The 19,768-nt window shown below is 39.9% G+C and overlaps 3 protein-coding genes and 1 non-coding gene across 5 annotated transcripts in view; 3 read left to right on the top strand and 1 right to left on the bottom strand.

The window, feature by feature from the left end:
- Positions 1–5,933: 5,933 nt before the first annotated feature.
- Positions 5,934–6,006, top strand: TRNAR-CCU. The gene has a single exon. It is a non-coding gene; the product is annotated as a tRNA-Arg (tRNA).
- An 836-nt stretch (positions 6,007–6,842) lies between these two features.
- On the top strand, positions 6,843–9,091 carry FMC1 (formation of mitochondrial complex V assembly factor 1 homolog). Its single transcript, XM_048500924.1, has 2 exons — positions 6,843–7,021; positions 8,675–9,091. The coding sequence occupies exons 1-2, from the start codon at positions 6,884–6,886 to the stop codon at positions 8,876–8,878; spliced, it is 342 nt and encodes a 113-aa protein (XP_048356881.1). The 5' UTR covers positions 6,843–6,883; the 3' UTR covers positions 8,879–9,091.
- Positions 9,092–11,383: 2,292 nt separating this feature from the next.
- On the bottom strand, positions 11,384–13,513 carry LOC125434992 (synaptonemal complex central element protein 1-like). Its single transcript, XM_048500921.1, has one exon. It carries the CDS (start codon positions 13,146–13,148, stop codon positions 12,369–12,371), a length of 780 nt encoding a protein of 259 aa, XP_048356878.1. The 5' UTR covers positions 13,149–13,513; the 3' UTR covers positions 11,384–12,368.
- An 81-nt stretch (positions 13,514–13,594) lies between these two features.
- Positions 13,595–19,768, top strand: part of LUC7L2 (LUC7 like 2, pre-mRNA splicing factor) — a 30,160-nt gene continuing 23,986 nt past the window's right edge. For both annotated transcript variants that reach the window (XM_048500913.1, XM_048500914.1), the window contains exon 1: positions 13,595–13,933. In XM_048500913.1, coding sequence (XP_048356870.1) covers positions 13,873–13,933 — 61 coding nt within the window. In that variant the 5' untranslated portion in view covers positions 13,595–13,872. The remainder of the gene's footprint in view (positions 13,934–19,768) is intronic.

Raw genomic sequence — 19,768 nt, 5'->3', positions numbered from 1 at the left:
TTTCTGCCTCTTCCTCTGTCCTTCAGTGTTGGGTCTAAAAATAAAAATTTAAAATAACCTTTGAACTCCCTCATGTAAAAATTGGTGTGCCTACATTATCAGTGTTGAGAGCACATTAATTTAGTACTTGGATGTTAGCTAGGAAAAAAATCAGTTGCATTAGCCTTACTTAAAATAAGCTTCACTTCCTAAAAATCTGCGGAGCAGTATTACACTAGTCGCATTATAAACTATTATCTCCATCCCTTGTTTTCCTTTTACCATACTCAGTACCAGAATACTACATTTCAAGGTTCAATTCTTAATGCTAAAATTTTTTGTAGGTTCCAAGATATGGGTGGTTATCTTCTTTCCAGCGCCCACACCCACCCACCCACACACAAATACTTGCCTTGCTAAAGAAATTTAATCAACAAATTTAACGAGTAGCTTTCTATTATAGTATTAGTCATCCTACAAAACAGTATCTTCTGTAGTTACCTTCTTCTCATGTCTTATTTTGGGGATGGGATCAGCTTTTAATCCTTGGCTAACTATATGCTTGAACATAAGAGGCTATAAATATGCTACAAACAAATATATCGAATGAGAAGCAGAGAGACTTCCCATGGCGCTAGTTTACTATTTGGAACATTCTGAAAGAGAACCCAAATCACCATTGTATTGTCCTCCTTCATGTAACAAAATTAGCGGTGCTATAAACCATGCTTAGCAACACATCATTAGTGCTAATTCAGTTCTGTATACAATTTGGCTCCACACATGAGCTTAACTTGCTGCTAAGAACTCGACTGTTTCTAAAACTCATGGGGAAAGCCTGTGACTTCATATGGAGAGTATCCCCTAAAACATCTTCCATGTGATAAATACTCTCCATGCAACAGACATGCATCGCTTCTCTGTGAGAGAGGCCAGAGTAGCCAGACATGGCTACTTAATGAGTGACTGACTGGTGCCAACTACTTTTGGTTTTGTTTTTTAGGAAGATGTGTTCTACTGATGTGAAGGGATACTGAATTTATAAAGAAATCTTTTCCTCCTCAGACTGAATCTGAACACAATATTTGAACTTTTTTGTAATAATCTCAGGACCTGAAAGATTGTAGCATAGTGTGTCTTAAATGATGTACTGTACCAGCCATGAATTTTGTAAATACCCCTGTCACCCTCCTTTTGTATTTTTTTAAAGTATGTGAGGCTCTTTACGGGGAGAACTGGTGCCTGCCTAACTGTCCATCGGAAACTGGAGTAGGAAAAATGGGAAAGCTGCTGCCAGAAATGCCTGCACCAGTTTTAAATGTTCATACGGGCCTGTTCTGTTTTAAAGATGCAATTTACCTGGGAAGAAAAATAGCTTCCCCTCCTAGCACATTTTATCATTGTTTGGACCAGAAGGATAAAATAGTGAACATGGAATATTGGTGTCAGAATCTCATTGTTCTAGTTCCTCTATATGAGAGAATGGTTTTAGTTCCCTGGCCTTCCTCTGCATCCATAAACTACTCTCTACTAGTTCTACTTTCCAAATAGTGTGCAGGATGTGTTTGTTTTGTTTTTGCAACATACTTTCTCTGAAATCCATCTGTATCTAGCTAGGAGATATCTGACCTGCTGTGGGAGCCTGTTCAACTGAGTGTAGATGTATGTGTCCTTAATTTGGGGCAGGATCTTCATGAGTGTTTTTCTTTTGTATGTGTCATGTGTCTGTGATGTATTAAATAAAGAGGAATGTACATATTAGCTTGTCTGGTCTTTGTGCAAATAATTTCAGTGCTGTAGTTTGGTCTTATGTGTTTTGATCTTGGATGGCATTCAGCTTCAATCCAAACCTAACAGTGGGGGCATATAAGAACATAAAGTTGCCTCTAGCTTACTAAATATAACCAAAAGTCATTCTTATCAAGCACTCTTTCATCCACTAATGGGTATATGAGACAAAATATGAGAAATAGGATGAGAAAATTCTAGAAATATGGGAAAATTCAGGGGATTATTTTTTCTGATGCTTTTTTCCCTGTTTTTCCAATTGGAAATTGGAAACTTTAAAGAACCACTGGAAAGGAACTCCCATGAAATATTTTCTTCTTTTAGAATGAGTAACATTCCTCTGAAGGCAAAGATTTTCATCTGCTCCAGTTTGAGGTCCCCATGTGTAGAAAACAGGCAACATACATATGGATTAGGTGACACATAAATTAACCTTATCTTTGCTTGTGTTTAAGTGCTTTTTCATGCATGTGTGTTTACTTTCTTCCAGCAAGGAGATGGAAAAAGGACATAAAACATGGTTGAACTGAAATGGGTTGGTATCAGTTAGCTGTGCAGTCAGGAAATAATACCAATCAGGGCAGTTTCAGTAACAGAACTTATCCTAAATCCACCCCACCCTACCACTGGTGCATTTACTCAGATGTATCTCTCAAAATAGAACATTCCTGAATATTCATGCCCATGATTAGGCTGTCAGTATCCATAGTTGAATAGTTGTATTGAGTGAAACAATCACAAATATAATTGGCAGGCAAATATACTGCAAGATCTCCTAAAGGAAAAGTATTAGAATGGGAAGAGAATATTGAACCAGTTGTAATAGATTATAATAATATATATTATTATAATAGTTGTAATATATGTAATTATAATAGTTGTAATAATATAATTGGCAGGCAAATATACTGCAAGATCTCCTAAAGGAAAAGTATTAGAATGGGAAGAGAATATTGAACCAGTTGTAATAGATTTATCACAAGGCTCTACTTCTGCTATTTTTCTTTTTAAAAGTAAGTGCCTAGTTCCCAATGTTTTCCCTAGCCATTGATAATACTTAATTAGTGAAGTAACTAATGGGCCTCGGAACCTTACTAAGCCCTCACCTATGTTTTAAACTGAAATATAGTAATTCACAGCTAGGCTCAGATTACTTCCTGGCACATAAAGTATTCAAACTGAAAGTCCACATTACCGTAGAAGGAGGACTTTCAGGCTGTGTACCTCTCTGCAAATGGGCACCCTGAATGTTCATTTGTGTTCATTTGGGAATCTAAAGTGCCACTATTGTTTCTCTGAATGTGTCTTCTTACCATATCTAAGGATGTTGGAAACATACAAATAATACAACAGCCAAATAAAGGTTTGCCATGCATTACTCCCAAATCAGGATGACCTTTTATACTGGGCTTTAAATGGTTTATGTTACTGCCAAACCAAAAAGAAGGAAAAGGTCCTTAAAGACAACCCAACCAGTATGAAATGCAGAATAATTAATTGTATATGGAATATGTGGTTCAAGATAACCAGACACTTTGAAATAGTGTTAGATTACACAGGGTAAAATTACTAAAATGCTTTACAAATAAAATGAAGGTAATTACTTATAATATGAGCAATACAAAATAACAAATGGTACAGACTATGATCTTTCCCAATTGAGCATATATAAGTTTTAGATCATGATAGAGCAAAAATTAGATCTTAGATCACACAAACTCTGGTGATCTCATAATATTTCTATCAGATTACTTGAAGAATATATAGACCATACTGAAACATTCCTAAATTGGAAGCTGCTGTATCCTCATGGTAATTCATGAAGGTAAGGATAACAACAGTAAAAGTCAAAGTTCTGGTTAGGAAAGGACTAGAAATATCAAGATATTAACGATTTCTTGTAAAAGTCAGCTATAAAGATATTCAATTCCTATATCTTGAAAATATAAACGTATTCAGCAGTAGCTCAGATGTTAAAATGTAGACATAGGTTGAATCTTCCAACTGGATCTACTCTCATACAAAGTCAAGAAAGTAAATTACTTACTATAGGTTATTTAACTTTTTAATCTTCCAGCTCAAAATTTAACACCAGGCCTAACAAAGGCTTTCTGCCTTTTAAATTTCTACCAGACATCTATAGTTGAAAGGCCTATGGATACAAGTGATAGTCTCACAGTAAGTTACAGTGAGTTGAAACATTGTGTCCTTTCCCCTCAAAACACAGATGGCCTCAAATCATTTGTAATTCTGGGACAACTCCAAGCCTCAATTTGAGGTTGGCAAGCCTATTTCCTAATATCTCTTTAACAAAGAGGGCTAGAGGTGTAGTCCCTGACCCTTATTTAGGAGAAGTTTCACTGAACTTACTAAGTTTGAGTCCTTAGTAAATATAGAGGATTCTGCTATGAAACATCTTTTTTTTAAAGTTTGAATTAAAAATATCAAATCAGTCACCAACCCATGCTCCTCAGGCACTCAGAGGCTCATTCCGCACATGCAGAATAATGCACTTTCAAACTGCTTTCAGTGCTCTTTAAAGCTGTGCGGAATAGCAAAATCCACTTGCAAACAGTTGTGAAAGTGGTTTGAAAACACATTATTTTGTGTGTGCGGAAGGGGCCAGAGTGCTTTGGCCTGGTTCAAATAATTGTTTGCTGCCTAGGCAAAAAGGATTGCCTTTGGAGACCAATTCACCAGTGTGGGACCTGTCCTTTAGGATTCCACAGGCCACAAACAAACTTATCTCCTGAGCTTTTTAACCTCTATGTAAAGTCCTTAGGAGAAATCATCTGTAGTTTGGGAGTTCCTGTCATTAATATGCTAATGGGACTCAGCTATATATCTTTTTATTCAAACATTCTGCTGTAGAGGTCCTGAATTGCTGCTTGTCTGCTGTGCTTAAATAACTATAAGTGAACAAATGTAAACTACATCCTAAGAAGACAGAGGTATTATTGGTTGGAAAGCAGAGATCTTGAATGACATTGTACTTCCCACCTTGATGGAATTCAGCTAACCCTTAAGAGCCTAGAGTTATACTGGATCCAGCATCATTGTGGAAGAATCAAGGTAATGCAGCTACAAAACACACACACCCCTACACCTTGGTCCACACTACAGTAATACCAAGGCTGGACTCTTGTCATGCACTTTACCTCAGCTTCCCATCAAACTTGGTGACTCCATTTGGTGCAGAATTTATCAGGAGACTAACGGAACATTTCTATGACACCCATTCTGCAGCCCCCCATCAGTAACCAGACTCAGTTCAATGTGCTGGGTATCACATACAAAGTCCTCCATGACTTTTGACCCTTGTATCTTCAGAACCACTTCTCCACCCACGGTGACAGAAAAACTTATCCGAATGTTTCCCTCTATTCATTCATTCTTTGTTGTAGCCCCCACTTTTCTGATCAGAGCTGGCCTCAGGGAGCCTAACAACAACAGGAGCCTTTTGGACTTTTATTCTCCGGGTATTTTGCTAACTAGGCAAAACTGAACTATTCAGGAGGGCAGTTTTACGCATGCAATAGGGTTATGCTATAATGAAAGGATTCAGAAAGATGCTTTAATAAATTATAGGGATTTCCTACTATATGTGTGAACCTACTGTGTAATCTCTGCATAGCTTAACATGTGCCTTTATGTTTTAGTTCAGCTGTGTTTCAGATTTCTGCACTCCTAATCCTATTGCATCATTTATTGGATGTCTTATCCTACTTACTGTATTGATTCACTCTGAGGAAAGCATATTATACAGGATGTAAATTAAAAAATCATAAAATGGTTTTAATTTTCTTTTTCCTTTACATGTTCACCTGGAGTCTAAGCCACCCAGGTTTCTATTTAAACGGAAATGAACAAATTAACAAGTGAACAAATTCACTTTTATGGAAGAAGAATGATTATTTCAATCCCGTTAGGTAAAGTAGCGCCTCACGTGACCTTTCGTTACCCGCCGTTTTACATTGATTCCAATTACTTCTAACGTGAAGTATTCGAAGCTTAATTCTTTTCATGTTTGCTACCGTACACCTACCAAAAAATCTTTGAAGCAACTTTTCGTTTTGCGAAACATCACAGGAATCACGTAGAAACTGCCCACAAAGGACTTCTGGCTAAGGTATAAGTATACAATTAAAAGACATTCAGCTATCGCAGCCCCAGTGGCCTAATGGATAAGGCATTGGCCTCCTAAGCCAGGGATTGTGGGTTCGAGTCCCATCTGGGGTGAGCTTTTTTTCTTCTACATTCCTTAACTTCGTTTATACTTTTATGCATTTTAAGGTCAAGAAACATAATTATGCTTCGTCTCCTTCACAATCCAATACTTGTGTACTCTCGCGTGATTACAGTTTGCACTCTTATAGTCGCGTGTTTCGCTTATGGTGCATTAGCGTGTGTAAAATATTGCGAACACTATTTGGTCAGAATCCAGCTCTTCAGAGGATGAACACCGTTTTATCTGATATCATAATTCCACGTGGGTTGCCATGTTAATCTGCTGCAGCTTCCCTTAGGTAAGAAACTATACACACACACACACACACACACACACACACACACACACACACACACACATGTTTATTTACATTACATATACTGGTTTTGATCCAAAAATCTCCAAGGCAACTCACATGGCTCGAAAGGCAATAAAAATTAAAATACAAAGGAGGTTGTCAGCCAGTTGCTTTTTCTCCGATACTCTCATCGAAGCCAGCTGGAAGAAACCTCTCCAGTGGCTTTGATCCATAACCTGTAGAGTAGTACCTTCTGAATTCCTCTTTATTGATTTTGCTACTGAGATGCGGTTCCAGTCAATAAAAAGACTCGGGGCGAGAGGCTACAAAAATAACAATGAGTTCAAATCGGCGGAAAAAACACTTCTAGCTGTCAAAGGAAAATGGCGTCCACTTCACTTCCACAGAAGCCTTCTGCGCTTCGCCGGAAATCAGAGGCTCCATAACTGTTAGACGACAAGACTTCCGAGTTGGATTGCTCCTGGCTGGATTGCTCCGGATCCTTGCGGGACAGAGGCGGAGCTTCCGCTTCATGGACCAATGGAACACCCTTATTGGCTGAGAACGTGAGAAACGCTCACAGGGGGAAAATGGCGGCCCTGGGGCTGCCTTTGCGCACTTTCCGTTGCCTCTTGCGTGAGCTTCGTTATGCTAAATCGGAGGCTGGTCGTTCGTACCAAGGCATGGCGGCTTGTCTGTATTTGAAGGAGGCCTTCCGCGCTCATCGGGTATATCGATGTGGGGGAGGAAGCTGCAGCTACTTCGGGACTCATTCCTGCAACAGATCACTTTTTTCTGAATGTTAATTACCTTGATGGCTTCGCCTCTGCAGCCCTTTCCCCGCGCTGGGCAATCGCCGTGTTTTAGGACCAACCAAACGAGAGTGGTTTTTGCACAGTACAGTGCTGTACAGAAACCAGCCTCGTTTGGTTAGTCCTAAAAAACCACGTTATTAATGAACTCGGTTTCCCTGGTTGTTGTGTGTTTTCCGGCCTGTGTGGCCGCAGTCTGGTAGATCTTGTTCCTAACGTTTCGCCTGCATCTGTGGCTGGCATCTTCACAGTGTATAACACAATTTATAACAGACCTCTCTGTGATACACCTCTGAAGATGCCAGCCACAGATGCAGGTGAAACGTTAGGAACAAGAGCCACACAGTCTGGAAAACCATCCGGTTGTGAAAGCCTTCGACAATACATTGGTTTCCCCTCTTTGCTCTGGAGATTTCACCCCTCCATGAAGCGACTGCAAACCGTTCTTTGGTTTCTCCAGAAAGATCGCTAGTTGAGCGATTTTTTAAAAACCTGGGTTGAGGGAGGTATCATGGGCTGAACCAATTTTGGGGAAGAGCCCTGTGTGAAGTTCTTTCCCCAAATGGGATAAATAGCTTCCTCAGACCTATATTACTTATTGTTTGTTATATAATTCTGTTGTGCACCGCCCAGATCCCTTTGGCGGAGGGGCGGTATATAAATTTAATAACAAAAAATAAAATAAATATTTAGGCTCTATGGAAACCACCAAGGTTGTTCTAGACATTTGTCAAAACTCTGGAGATGTTCTCGCTTTTTTTTGGACACATGTCATATTATGGCTAAGTGATGGTCAAGATATGAAAGCTGAACAAAATTAAAATAGAGATTCTATTAGCATTCATTTGTAGAAAACACCTCTCATGTGGGCAACCATTAATTGCTGTAGCCATGTTTTTTTCCCTGGGTTTTTATACAAGAGAACCTGCAGGTTGGGCTCTTCCAGGATACTGAGGCTGCTTTCATTGCTCTACCAGTTAAAAAGATCTTGATATACAGCAACTGCGTCATTGGGGGTAAAAAAAAAGTCGAGGTATTTTCACTGGCACCCCCACAGCAGTAATACTTGAATTTCGCTAGATCATGCTGCTTCTTAAATCTAAACTGGCAAAGAGTAACACCTCATTCAGATAATGCATTATCTGAAATTATCACCAGTGTTGTTACTCAGAAGTAGATTCTACCAATTTCAGTGGAACTTCTAAGTAGGTGTGAACAAGGATTGTAACCTTAACACTTAAATGTGTATTATTTAGCTGTTTAATGGCGCTTTTAATAGTATTACCTGTCTGAGCACTCTAGAGAGGATAGTTTAGAAAACTGAAGTGCATTTTGCTTTCTTCCAAGTTTTAATTTCCAGAGCCAAATTATTTCCCATGTCCATTCTAGCTCCCTCCTTCCCCTGTAAACATTCATAGCTAAATTTCACATTGTGTTGCATAAGCAGTATGCTTTCTTGCTTGTGGAGCAGTGTGTTAAAAGTTACTTAGCTTTTTGAGTAAAATTCTAGAATAAAAATTCTACATTTGTAACAAGTTTCTTGTGTTCATTTCCATTCTTTCTCTTCAGGTAACCAGTGAAAAATTATGCAGGGCCCAACATGATCTACATTTCCAGGCTACCACTTATCTCTGTCTTCTGCGCAGTGTCCGTAAGCACCGAGCACTGCATCAAGAATATCATGGCAGTGGAGAGCGTTCACCAGAAGAAGTGGCTGGGCTCGTGGGCCTTAAGCTACCTCACCAGCCTGGAGGGAAAGGTTGGGAGTCATAGATATGAAATAATTTGCTAATCTTAAAAGAACTTTAAGTAAAAATGCTTTTATTTAATAGTAGTGGTTAATTGAATTGCTTTCAATGTTCATGTACAGATGGAGCAATTGCCTGCAAGTTCTTCTTCTTGTGTTTTTCATTCAATGCTCATGTTCACCCTGTAGTGATAAAACTAAAGATATATATATAAATGATTGTTCAGTTGCCTTGCCAATTGTGTGTGTGTGTGTGTGTGTAATGAAGAAATTCAATTATGTGCACAAAACATAACACAGGTAATTGAATGTATGAAATAATCCAAAGCAGGCAGCAATTGTGCACATATAATAAAATAACAGACTGCCGAATACAATAAAACAATGCCAATGCATTTTGGCACAAAGTCTTCATCAATAGTATATAACCATAGTTAGCATAATCCTCACACCATAAAAGATGTAACAAATCATAAAAACCAGCAAGATAACCAATTAATATATTTGCGTGAATTAAATACTTATATACAAATATTCTTAGGGGAATATTTGTGTCTGGATAGCTTTAAAAAGGGCTTGGACAGATTGATGGAGGAGAAGTCGATCTCTGGCTACCAATCTTGATCCTCCTTGATCTCAGATTGCAAATGCCTTAGCAGACCAGGTGCTCGGGAGCAGCCGCAGCAGCAAAAGGCCATTGCTTTCACATCCTGCATGTGAGCTCCCAAAGGCACCTGGTAGGCCACTGCGAGTAGCAGAGTGCTGGACTAGATGGACTCTGGTCTGATCCAGCAGGCTAGTTCTTATGTTCTTATACCAGTCTTCAAATATTTCCACATTTGAGTATCTGTGGTTCAAGTAACAACAGTCTGAGACAGTGATCACTGCAGGCTCACTAAGTGAGTTTTGTGGTTGAATAGAATTTAAACCTACATCACTGTAGTCCAAGTCAGGTATTCTATCTACATATACTAAAATTAGGTAAGCCAAGAGGAAAACAACTTGTTTGTCCTAAAGGTGTCATTGAACTCGGAGTTGAATAGTGCAGGAAAATTAGCAATATAATTAATGTACCTGGCAATTGATACTGATTTTAAAAAGCTCCAAAGAAAGAGACTCCCTACACTCCAAGGCAGTGTATTCCACTGTTGAACTGTCCTTACCATCAGGAAGTTCTTCCTAATGTTTAATTGGAATCTCTTTTCCAGCACCTTGAATCCATTACTCCTTGTCTTTGTCTCTGGAGCAGCAGAAAACAAGCTTGCTCCATCTTCAACGTGACATTCCTTCAAATATGTAAACATGGCTATCATGTCACCCCTTAACTTTCTCTACACTAAACATACCTAGCTCCCTAAACTGCTCCTTATAGGGCATGGAATCCGGACCTTTTACCATTTTGGTTACCATCCACTGGAGCTGTTCCAGCTTTGTCAGTATCCTTCTTGAATTGCAGTGCCCAGAACTGGATACAGTATTCCAGGTGAAGTTTGACCAATGCAGAACAGAGTGGTACTGTGATGTCCTTTGATCTAGACACTACACTCCTATCAATTCATCCCAGAATTGCATTGACTTGCTTGGCTCCTGCATCACACTGCAGACTCATGCTCAGTTTTTGGTCTACTAAAACTCCCAGATCCCTTTCACATGTACTGTTGTCAAGTCAGATGTTGCCCATCTTATGTGTGCATTTCATTTTTTTCTGCCTAACTTTATCTCTGTTGAAATGCATTTTGTTGTTTTTGGTCCAATCTCTAATCTGTCCAAGTCATTTTGAATTCTGACCCTGTCATCTGGGGTATTAGCTACCCTTCCTAATTTGGTGTCATCTGCAAATTTGATTAGCATGCCCTCTATTCCATCATCCAAGTAATTGATAAAAATACTATGTAGCACTGGGCACAGTGTGATTTGTGTGGGTAGGCTATCCATTTTTTCACAAGTTTACCTCTGTCCTTACAAATTACTTGTGGAGGCCCTCATAAACATCCAGGCATTCACAGAACCCAGTCTAACGTGATAGATTTCTAATAATGAGTATTATGATTTTCATTTGTCGGATAGAATTAAATGTTTAGGTATACTGTTGGACCCAGCTCTGCCCTTGGAGGAGTGTGTTGGTATGGTATTTAGAAATGTTTTATAATCAGCACTTCATTTAAAGGCTTTTTTCCATGTAGTCTGAGCTAGTCGTAGAGACCCATGTTTCTGTAACCTCTAGGTTGGATTACTGTAACACACTGGTTCTTCCTTATAAAGCTCTTTATGGCCTGGTACCCACTTACATCAAAAGCTGCTTTTCTGTACAAGCCCATAAGCTAAGGTCCTCCATGCAGCTGCTGTTTTTAATACTAGAACTTCAGGAATTGTGAATCTCTTCTGCCAGGTCAAAGGCCTTTTCAATCTCTATGGTATAGCTCTCTGTAGGAGGGCTGTAAAATACCATATTTTCCTAGATGTTAAAAGATGTGCACAAAAATCCTCTTTTAGTGGAGCATACTAGTTTTGTTTGTGATTTTTGATGATTATATGAAGTGGAAATGTGGTTATAAACATGTTGGTGGTGATTGTTTGATTTCTTTATTTTAATTTTGAATGTATATACATTTAGAAAATATCGAAAAATCTAGATGGAGCTTAAAAACCCATTAAACGCAAGCAGCATAATCTTATACGTTTCAGTTTTGTGTAGCCAAGTCACTGACTACACCTTTTGCAGTTCCTAGGATTTAATTGCAAAGAGATAGATGTGCACTAACAGAATAAAAGTCCAATGGCATCATAACACTAACATTTATCAGTAACACCACACTTTCTCAGATACATCAGCTCCTTCTTTTTCCCTTACACCAAGCATTTACACCTGGAAGATTTATGGTGTAATTCACACCAAGCCTTGGCTCCTTTCCACCAGCCTTCCTCATATTTCCCAGTACAATTTTCCCTTCACATGTCTGAAGAATGAGCTGTGACTTGTGGAAACTCATATTGAAATAAATTTTGTTAATCTTAAGGTGGACTTTATTTTACATGACATTCATGTGGCAAGGTTTGTTCAGGTATGGATATGCTATCTGAGATTTTACCAAAAGCATGTAACAAAGAGCACTTCAGTCTACAGAAACTTAAGCTGCAATAAATTGTGTAGTCCTTAATGTCCCAGAAGCCTTGCACAGCAGGCTAACAACCAGGACCAGGGCCATTGGACTTTGTAACCAAACAGAAGAGAAACCCGAATTCTTGTTAGTTTTACTTTCTTTTCTTTTTTTTGAGAGAGTCAGTAGAACTTCTTTATTAACAGATTAATAAATTCCTCTCAATAACAATGGTCAAAGCTGAAAATGGAGCAAGAAGCCCAGTATTCCCCACAGATGAAGATTTATCTGAACGTCAAAAACAATGTTTTCTCTTATCAGCCAATATTATAGATGTCCTATACTTGGGCCAGCATTCAGTGAATGTCCAGTCTGCCTCCTGATCCCATTAACCTACTCTATGGTGCCCAGAAACCAATTAGTCGTCCTTGGGGCCTCCAACCTGCACCCCTAAGTTTTCCAACTCTGCTTTTAGTCTCCTACATCTCTCCTGCAAGTCAGAATTCTTCTTGGAGCTTGCTTCCAAATACTCTTTTGCTTTCTTATTTTCCTCTTGAAACAGTTCCATGGAACAAGCTGCCTCAGGACTCTTGAGAAATTTTATCTCTTCACTGAAGGGAGAGCACTTCAGCAAATCTAATTCATCCTGAAGATAAGCTACTTTCTCTTGGATCTGTTTTTCTTCAGCAAGCAAAAGCTCTTTGTCTTCTTCAGTCACTGGCTTCTTTCTAACATGACACTCCCAGAGGCTCTTGTGCTTCTCCATTAACTCTTCAAGTCGCTGCTCAAATTGCATTCTCTGCTTCCTTTGCTTCAGTTTCTCCTCCTGAATCTTGGCCTCTAGATCGTCAATTCTCTCTTTACTTTCCAGGTTCATTTCCTGTTGTCTCTTCATCTCTGCTTCTCTCTCTTCAGAGTGCCTTTCCATATTCTGTCGAATTGCTTTCTTCTTGTTCAATATTTCCTCAAGCCTCAACTCCTCTTCATTCAATTTTTCCAGCTCCTTCTGAAGTTCTGCATTATGTTCATTTGCCTCACAGAGCTCCTCATTCATTATGTTCTTGGCTTGCTGCAATTCATTAATCCTTGTTACTAGATTTTCAATTCTTGAATCCAGATTTCCTGCATTCTGCATTTGTTTCACAAGTGATATGATCTCCTCCATCTTTGATGCAAAGTCCCAGGAATCTCCCTCCATGGCTTTGAGAGGGAATGTAAATCCGGCACATCCTCAGCCAACGGCCCCCATTTCAAACTGTATTTTTAGTTAGTTCTACTTTCGAGGGCAAGCTTCAGCACCACTCCCAGTATGGCGACGGTTTCGCTACATATTGAATTTTGTAAAGCTTCGATACAAATGAACTCGTTTTCCTAAACGCGGGGGAGGGGTATTCTTAACTCAATCAATTGTTGCCAGTGATGCCGAGCCGATTGAGAAACGTCATAGAAAGAGGCCGTGGGCTGCGCCTCCAATCATCTTGAGCGCCGATCTGCAGGGCGACGGTTTCTCGAGGCCAATCAGCGAAGACGCCTTACGTTACAGGTGCAAAACGCTCGGCTTGGCCAATCAGTGAACTACTAGCCGTCAGGGTAGGCGGGAGAATGGCGCGTGCGCGCGGATGTCCGTTACCGTCTGGAAACGCGCGCGCCTTAGTGAGGCAGGCGTGAAGGGGGAGAGCACTGGGGACCCGAGGACCTCCGACACAGACAGGCCTCAGGCGGTCACTCGCCCTCCCTGTCAAACAAGAGCGGAAGGCGTTACTGTAACTACGACGGCCTTAAAGAGAGAGAGAAAGGGCGATTCTGACTGAGCTTGTTCCTGAGAAAAGCAACCGCCGCGTCGGGCTCGACACCTTCTAGGCCGCTGTGGGCGGGGCTTACAGGGACTAGGCCGGCCCTCGCGGGCCCCGTGCACTTCCAGAATGTCGGCACAGGCCCAAATGCGCGCGATGTTGGACCAGCTCATGGGCACCTCCCGGGACGGTAAGAAATGCTGCCTGCCCATCAGGCTCGAAGAAGGCGGAGACGTTCCGGTGGGGTGGGGGAGGGATAGGAAAGGCCTAGTAAGATGATTGGCAGAACTGCGTGTCGCCTTTTTCTCCTCCCTTGTAGGGGCGGGGCTTACGATGGGTAAGATGCCGGCGTCCCGGTGCAGCCGCTGCGAATCGCTGAAGACAGGGGGAGGGGGAGGGGGACAAAGAGAGAAACGCCACTCACCTCCCTTGAAGGTGGGAGAGGGAAGCTGTGCCTCCCGCTCTACTGAAGAATGGGCGTTTCTGCCTTCCGACAGTGAGGTGACACTGTCTCAGCCAGTACATCGACTGGATCAGCACCTAGTTAACATCGAGACATGAAATTGCCCCATCCGTAGTTCATCTCGGCTCAGTGAAACAGCAGTTTGCCTTGTTATTGGAGGGAGGGAGGGGGGGGGGGCGGGCATGAATTGGCTTGTTCCGGCCGTGATTTCCGACGATGAAGCCTTTTTTTTTTTGTCATGGCCAGCTTGTTAGAAATCTGACCCAAACCAGCATTTCAAATCAAAATCTCTATAGAAATTTTGGCATAATTGAGGTATCATTAACGGAATTTGTCCAAAAATATAGAAAAAAACCAATGTCGTGTGGGAGCACTCTTGTGCATTCGGGATTTGTCTGGATACGTTTGTAGCTTTGCTGTCATCCTTAAGCATAGATGACTTTAGTTGGAATAAAAACATGAATAACAATTTTCAGGAAGCTACATGTCAGCATACACTTATAAACCTTATAGACGGATGTTTTATTGAACTATTAGTGTATTTCAGTGGGATTCAGAGCAGTCATTTATTAGTGGGTTTCATAGGCTTTATGGTGTAACAACCATTTGCTGATCATGTACTTGGGGGAAGGGGAAGCATGTGCTGTGTGAAAATCTGTGTGTAAAGAAGTCTTTTCCCTGTGCCTACAAAGTACGTTCTTCTGACTATGAAGTGATATTTTGAGGCTTTCAAACTATTTAACCTAAATTTGCTTCCTTATGTTAAGGTGTTTTATCCCTTTTATGATTTCTGGCATTTGAAGTATTTCAATTTCATCCTCCTTGGCACAGTATCTTATTAATCACTTTAATTCAGTTTATCGGAACTTCTGAATATCAATAATGTGCCTACTTACTTGTTTATTGTCTTGCCTTATTATTTTACACTTGTGTTAGATGATTTTAAGTATTAGCTTCAGTCTGTCAGAATCACTCCAAATTCAGGTGGGGACGGTGTCTTTCCTGAAGAATTGTGAATTGTACATAAAGTTTATCAATGAAATCCGTTCAGTACTGCTTTCATCAGAATTTTAAGTGTATTTGCAAGCCATAGAGTAGCGTATCTGTATAACATGTAATTAGTGTGTTCAAATAATGATGATGCTAACTTGGAGAGGAAAACTTTCCAGAAGCCTTGGAAGAAAACCAAATGTTGTCTGGTTTATTTTGGATGAGGGCAATGGAATTTTGGAAAAATCTGAAACTTTTGCAAGCATATTTTAATCATAAATTTATTTTACTGTTTGAATAGCATAGTACACATCATGTTTAACTTCCAATCCATTCCAAAACCTTTATTAGGCATAAATGTTTAACTTTACACATCAAATTTTACTAATTGTAATTAGTCTTTGCCATTGAAGAGCTAAGAAATAGAGATCAGTTTTTGAAAGTAAACAGAAGAAAGTATTGCTTAGATAGACATGATCTCATTCAGTATCACACTTGTGTCTCAAGTAAAAGTTTATAATATTGAAAGCAAATGAGCTCTTCAGTAGAATATTATCTCTGTACACATAATTGCATGCTGCTTGTGAACCAGATAGTAACTTTAAATAATATATTTAAATAATGTATGTCTATGTTATACAAAGAATCTTAGATAACAAAATGCATAGTACACATTTAAATGAGTAGAACGTTGTCTTAATAGGATTTACTAATTCCAAATGATAAAATTTTAATAGGAGTTATTTTTAGTGCTCCCCAAATTTCCAACTTTTTGTTTGGAAAATGTAGAGAAGTTGTTTCTCCAGACTTTTGTTGTGGTACCCCCCCACCTCCACTTGAGCCTTCACATCTCTATGTTCAGTGTTTTAAACACTTGAATATTTGGAGCAAAGTGACTTTAAAAGACTTGAAAACTGCTTAGTAAACTTAGTCAGTTCTTACCAGTACTTGTGTGCATGTGTCTGTGCTGTCAAGTCACAGCTGACATGGTAATCCCATGATGTTTTCAAGGCAAGAGACATTTGGAGGAGGTTTACCATTGTCTACCTCCATGTGGGCTGTAAGAGTTCTGAGAGAAATATGACTTACCCAAGGTCAGCCAGCAGGCTTCATGTGGAGAAGGGGGAATCGAACCTGGTTCTCCACATTAGAGTCTGTTGCTCTAACCCAGTGTTTCCCAACCTTTTCGAGGTCAGGGTACCCTTGACCTCACTCTTCATATCTCACGGTACCCCTGCCGCCACCCTCCACCTTCCCCTCCCATTGCCCCTGCTTGCCACACCCCCCACCTTCCCCTCCCAGGGTGAAGGGTAGCACTGGGGGGGTGGCTGCTGACCTTGTGGCAGGCCCTGCCCCATGGGCCAGCTCCATGTCCTTGCTGGCGCCGGTGGGAGACACCACAAAAATGAGGGGGGGGGCGGTAGTGTTGCCGCGGTACCCCTGGGACATGCTCACAGCACCCCAGGGTACCAGGGAACCCTGGTTGAGAATGGCTGCTCTAACCACTACAGACTTTCATATAAAAAACATGCAATGAAACTAATGAAACTCAACTCATTGTTCCTAAAATAATGCTTTAAGTCCTGTCATCTGTGACTCCGTTTACCTCGTTCCACAAACGTTTGTTTTGCAGATTTGTTCCTGGTTTCTTGTTACATGATAAGGTGCTTGCTAAGAAAATAGTTTAACAGCATGAGGTTCATTTCAGTGTTCCTTAAAATCATGTAATCAGAATATAATTGGATATCTATGTGCATAGATGTTACCTTGATACTTATCCCAAACATTTCGATGGCTGAAAGATGAAAGATTACTGTTCTGTGTATTTGATACATGTCTCAGAATTTTCAGTGCAGTTATTCACCATTGAAAAGCTAAGTTTTGGGTAGTTTGTTCTCTTGGTCAAGGGTAGTTTGTTCTCTTGGTCAAGGGTTCCCCTGGATTCCACACTTCAAGCTTTCCATTGTTTCAACACAAGGAAGTTAGCATCTGTAAATGTGTGAGAAAAGGACTACAGGTAGATGGAAACTTAGTGATGCAGGTAAAAATGATGATTTTCTTCAGTGGAGTGATCTTCAAAAATTAGGACCAATACTTGTATGCTGCACAAATTGTATTTTCAGTTTGTACAGATTTTGGGTTGTGAAGTAATAGGTAGCTCTCTTGCAGCAGTCAGAATCGGTGATTCTCAATTTCTAGATTCCTCCTGATCTAGTTTTCAGTTGTACTCCTACAAGTGTCTGCATTGTCTGGTGAAGTGGATTTTGACATGACCAAAAGTCAGCTGTTGGTTATGGCAACCTGTAGTCACTGAATACATTGTAATACATACAGCATTACAGGTAGATGAATATTAGAGACCTATATCCAATAAGTACATTGTTATGCACCTACCACATTTAGTCCTTTACTTAAATTTGAGATTCTGGACATTTGTTTTGAATCATTTATTTCAATTCACATGCATAATAATTTAGAATGACCTTAAGATAGCAATATTTGCTGCGATTGATTCCTGCTGCTGTCTGTAGTACAAAATAGCGTCAGAGATCCATTGATTTTGACTTTCATTACTTTTCTACCCCAGTCCTTAAAATATATCAGGAGTACAAAATGCCCAGTGAGAGTTTTAAAACAGAAAATACTAATTCATGGAAGCATTTTTAAGTATTCTACACAGATACATCCCCTCCTGGTTACCTAATAACTCTTCCTGAAACCCTGGAGAACATTTAGCTCTCCGTCTGTTAATCTGCCCACATTTAGTCTGTTATCTGTCCAGATGTGAATAGATTATAATTTGTTTTTGATATTTTCGTCTGTTATGTGCCCACATTTAGTGGATGCTACTTATCTTTTTTCTCCTGTAATTCTTTTGAGCGTTCCAGAGAACTTGAGAGAAATCCCTCATGTTGTTTTGTGTTTTGCAATGAGAAATCTTGGGGAAAGCTGTCTGTCGAAAAGATAAGTACCACCACCCCAATTCCCATCTCCTGGGTAGATTTATTGAGGCCTGGTCCAAGGATTTCTCATTTATTTATTTTTTGCTGGTTTTTGCCAACGGTGTTTAAAGTGTTGGCTTGGACATAAAATAACTGGTTTTGAAAGCATTCATACTGCAATAACAATGCAAGTATTGTATCTGTATAAAACTTCCATGATGCTTCTCTACCCCAGTCCTTACAACATAATAATTTAGAATGACCTTATGATAGCAATATTTGCTGCGATGGACTCCTGCTGCTGACTGTAGTACAAAATAGCGTCAGAGATCCATTGATTTTGACTTTCATTACTTTTCTACCCCAGTCCTTAAAATATATCAGTATAAAATATCCAGTGAGATTTTTAAAATAGAAAATACTACCGTATATACCCATGTATAAGTTGAATCTTTCAGCACATTTTTAATGCTGAAAAAGCTCCCCTCGACTTATATGCGGGTCATTAAAAATTTTTTGTGTTTTTACTTTGCTGGCCAGCAGGGGGTGCAGTTTGTATGCTAGCGGCACCAAAATTTCAGGGTACCCTCAGAAGACACTCCTGATGATACCAGCCAAGTTTGGTAAAGTTTGGTTCAGGGGGTCCAAAGTTATGGACCCCCAAATGAGGTGCCCCCATTCTCCATTGTTTTCAATGGGAGCTATTAGTAGATGGGGCTACCCTTTTGAGGGTCCATAACTTTGGACCCTCTGAACCAAACGTCACCAAACCTGGCTGGTCTCATCAGGAGAGTCTCTTTATGGTACCAGCCAGGTTTGGTGAAGTTTGGGTCAGGGGATCCAAAGTTATTGACCCCCAAAGGGGATGCCCCATCCCCCATTGTTTACAATGGAAGCTAATAATAGATTTTCCATTTCTGATAATATCCCTCTTAAAATCTAAGTTGGGTTACATTTGGACATACAGATGATGATGAGGAATCCAATTTTGGAGGATTTTAACTCTTGGTTGCTGGTTGAGCTGAGGTTTTTTGTACTTTTAAAGTTATTGTTGATACCATATTGTTCTTGTTGACCCTCTTTTCCACTTACAGAGCCACTTTACTGTTTTTCTTTGAAATAAATATTCAAAAACATTTAGGCTCCTGATGCCTCAATTGATGTAATTTTATTGGCATCTATTTTTATTTTTGAAATTTACCAGCAGCTGCTGCATTTCCCACCCTCGACTTATACGCGAGTCAATAAGTTTTCCCAGTTTTTTGTGGTAAAATTAGGTGCCTCGACTTATATGCGGGTCGACTTATACGCGAGTATATACGGGGTAATTCATGGAAGCATTTTTAAGTATTCTAGAGAGATACCTCCCCTTCTGGTTGTTACCTTTAATGACAACCATATTCAGTGCCTTGAGCAGCCGATTCAACAGAACACTCCGAGAAAGTTTATAAGTACAAATCATTGTCTGATGTTTTGGTACACAAAAACTTCAGATATTCTACCACAGAATTCTAAGACCTCCAACATCTAGGCCTCTAACAAATCTTTAATTTTTTAAAAGAGATGCTATGTTATGAATTGCTACCAGTGCATCACAGATGTGGTTTTCATTTTGGGGTTCTGATGCCAG

Source organism: Sphaerodactylus townsendi, linkage group LG06, assembly GCF_021028975.2.
Source record: "Sphaerodactylus townsendi isolate TG3544 linkage group LG06, MPM_Stown_v2.3, whole genome shotgun sequence".
NCBI classification, from domain to species: domain Eukaryota; kingdom Metazoa; phylum Chordata; class Lepidosauria; order Squamata; family Sphaerodactylidae; genus Sphaerodactylus; species Sphaerodactylus townsendi.
Note: the sequence above shows the minus strand (reverse complement) of the source record. Positions and strands in the feature narration are given on the sequence as shown.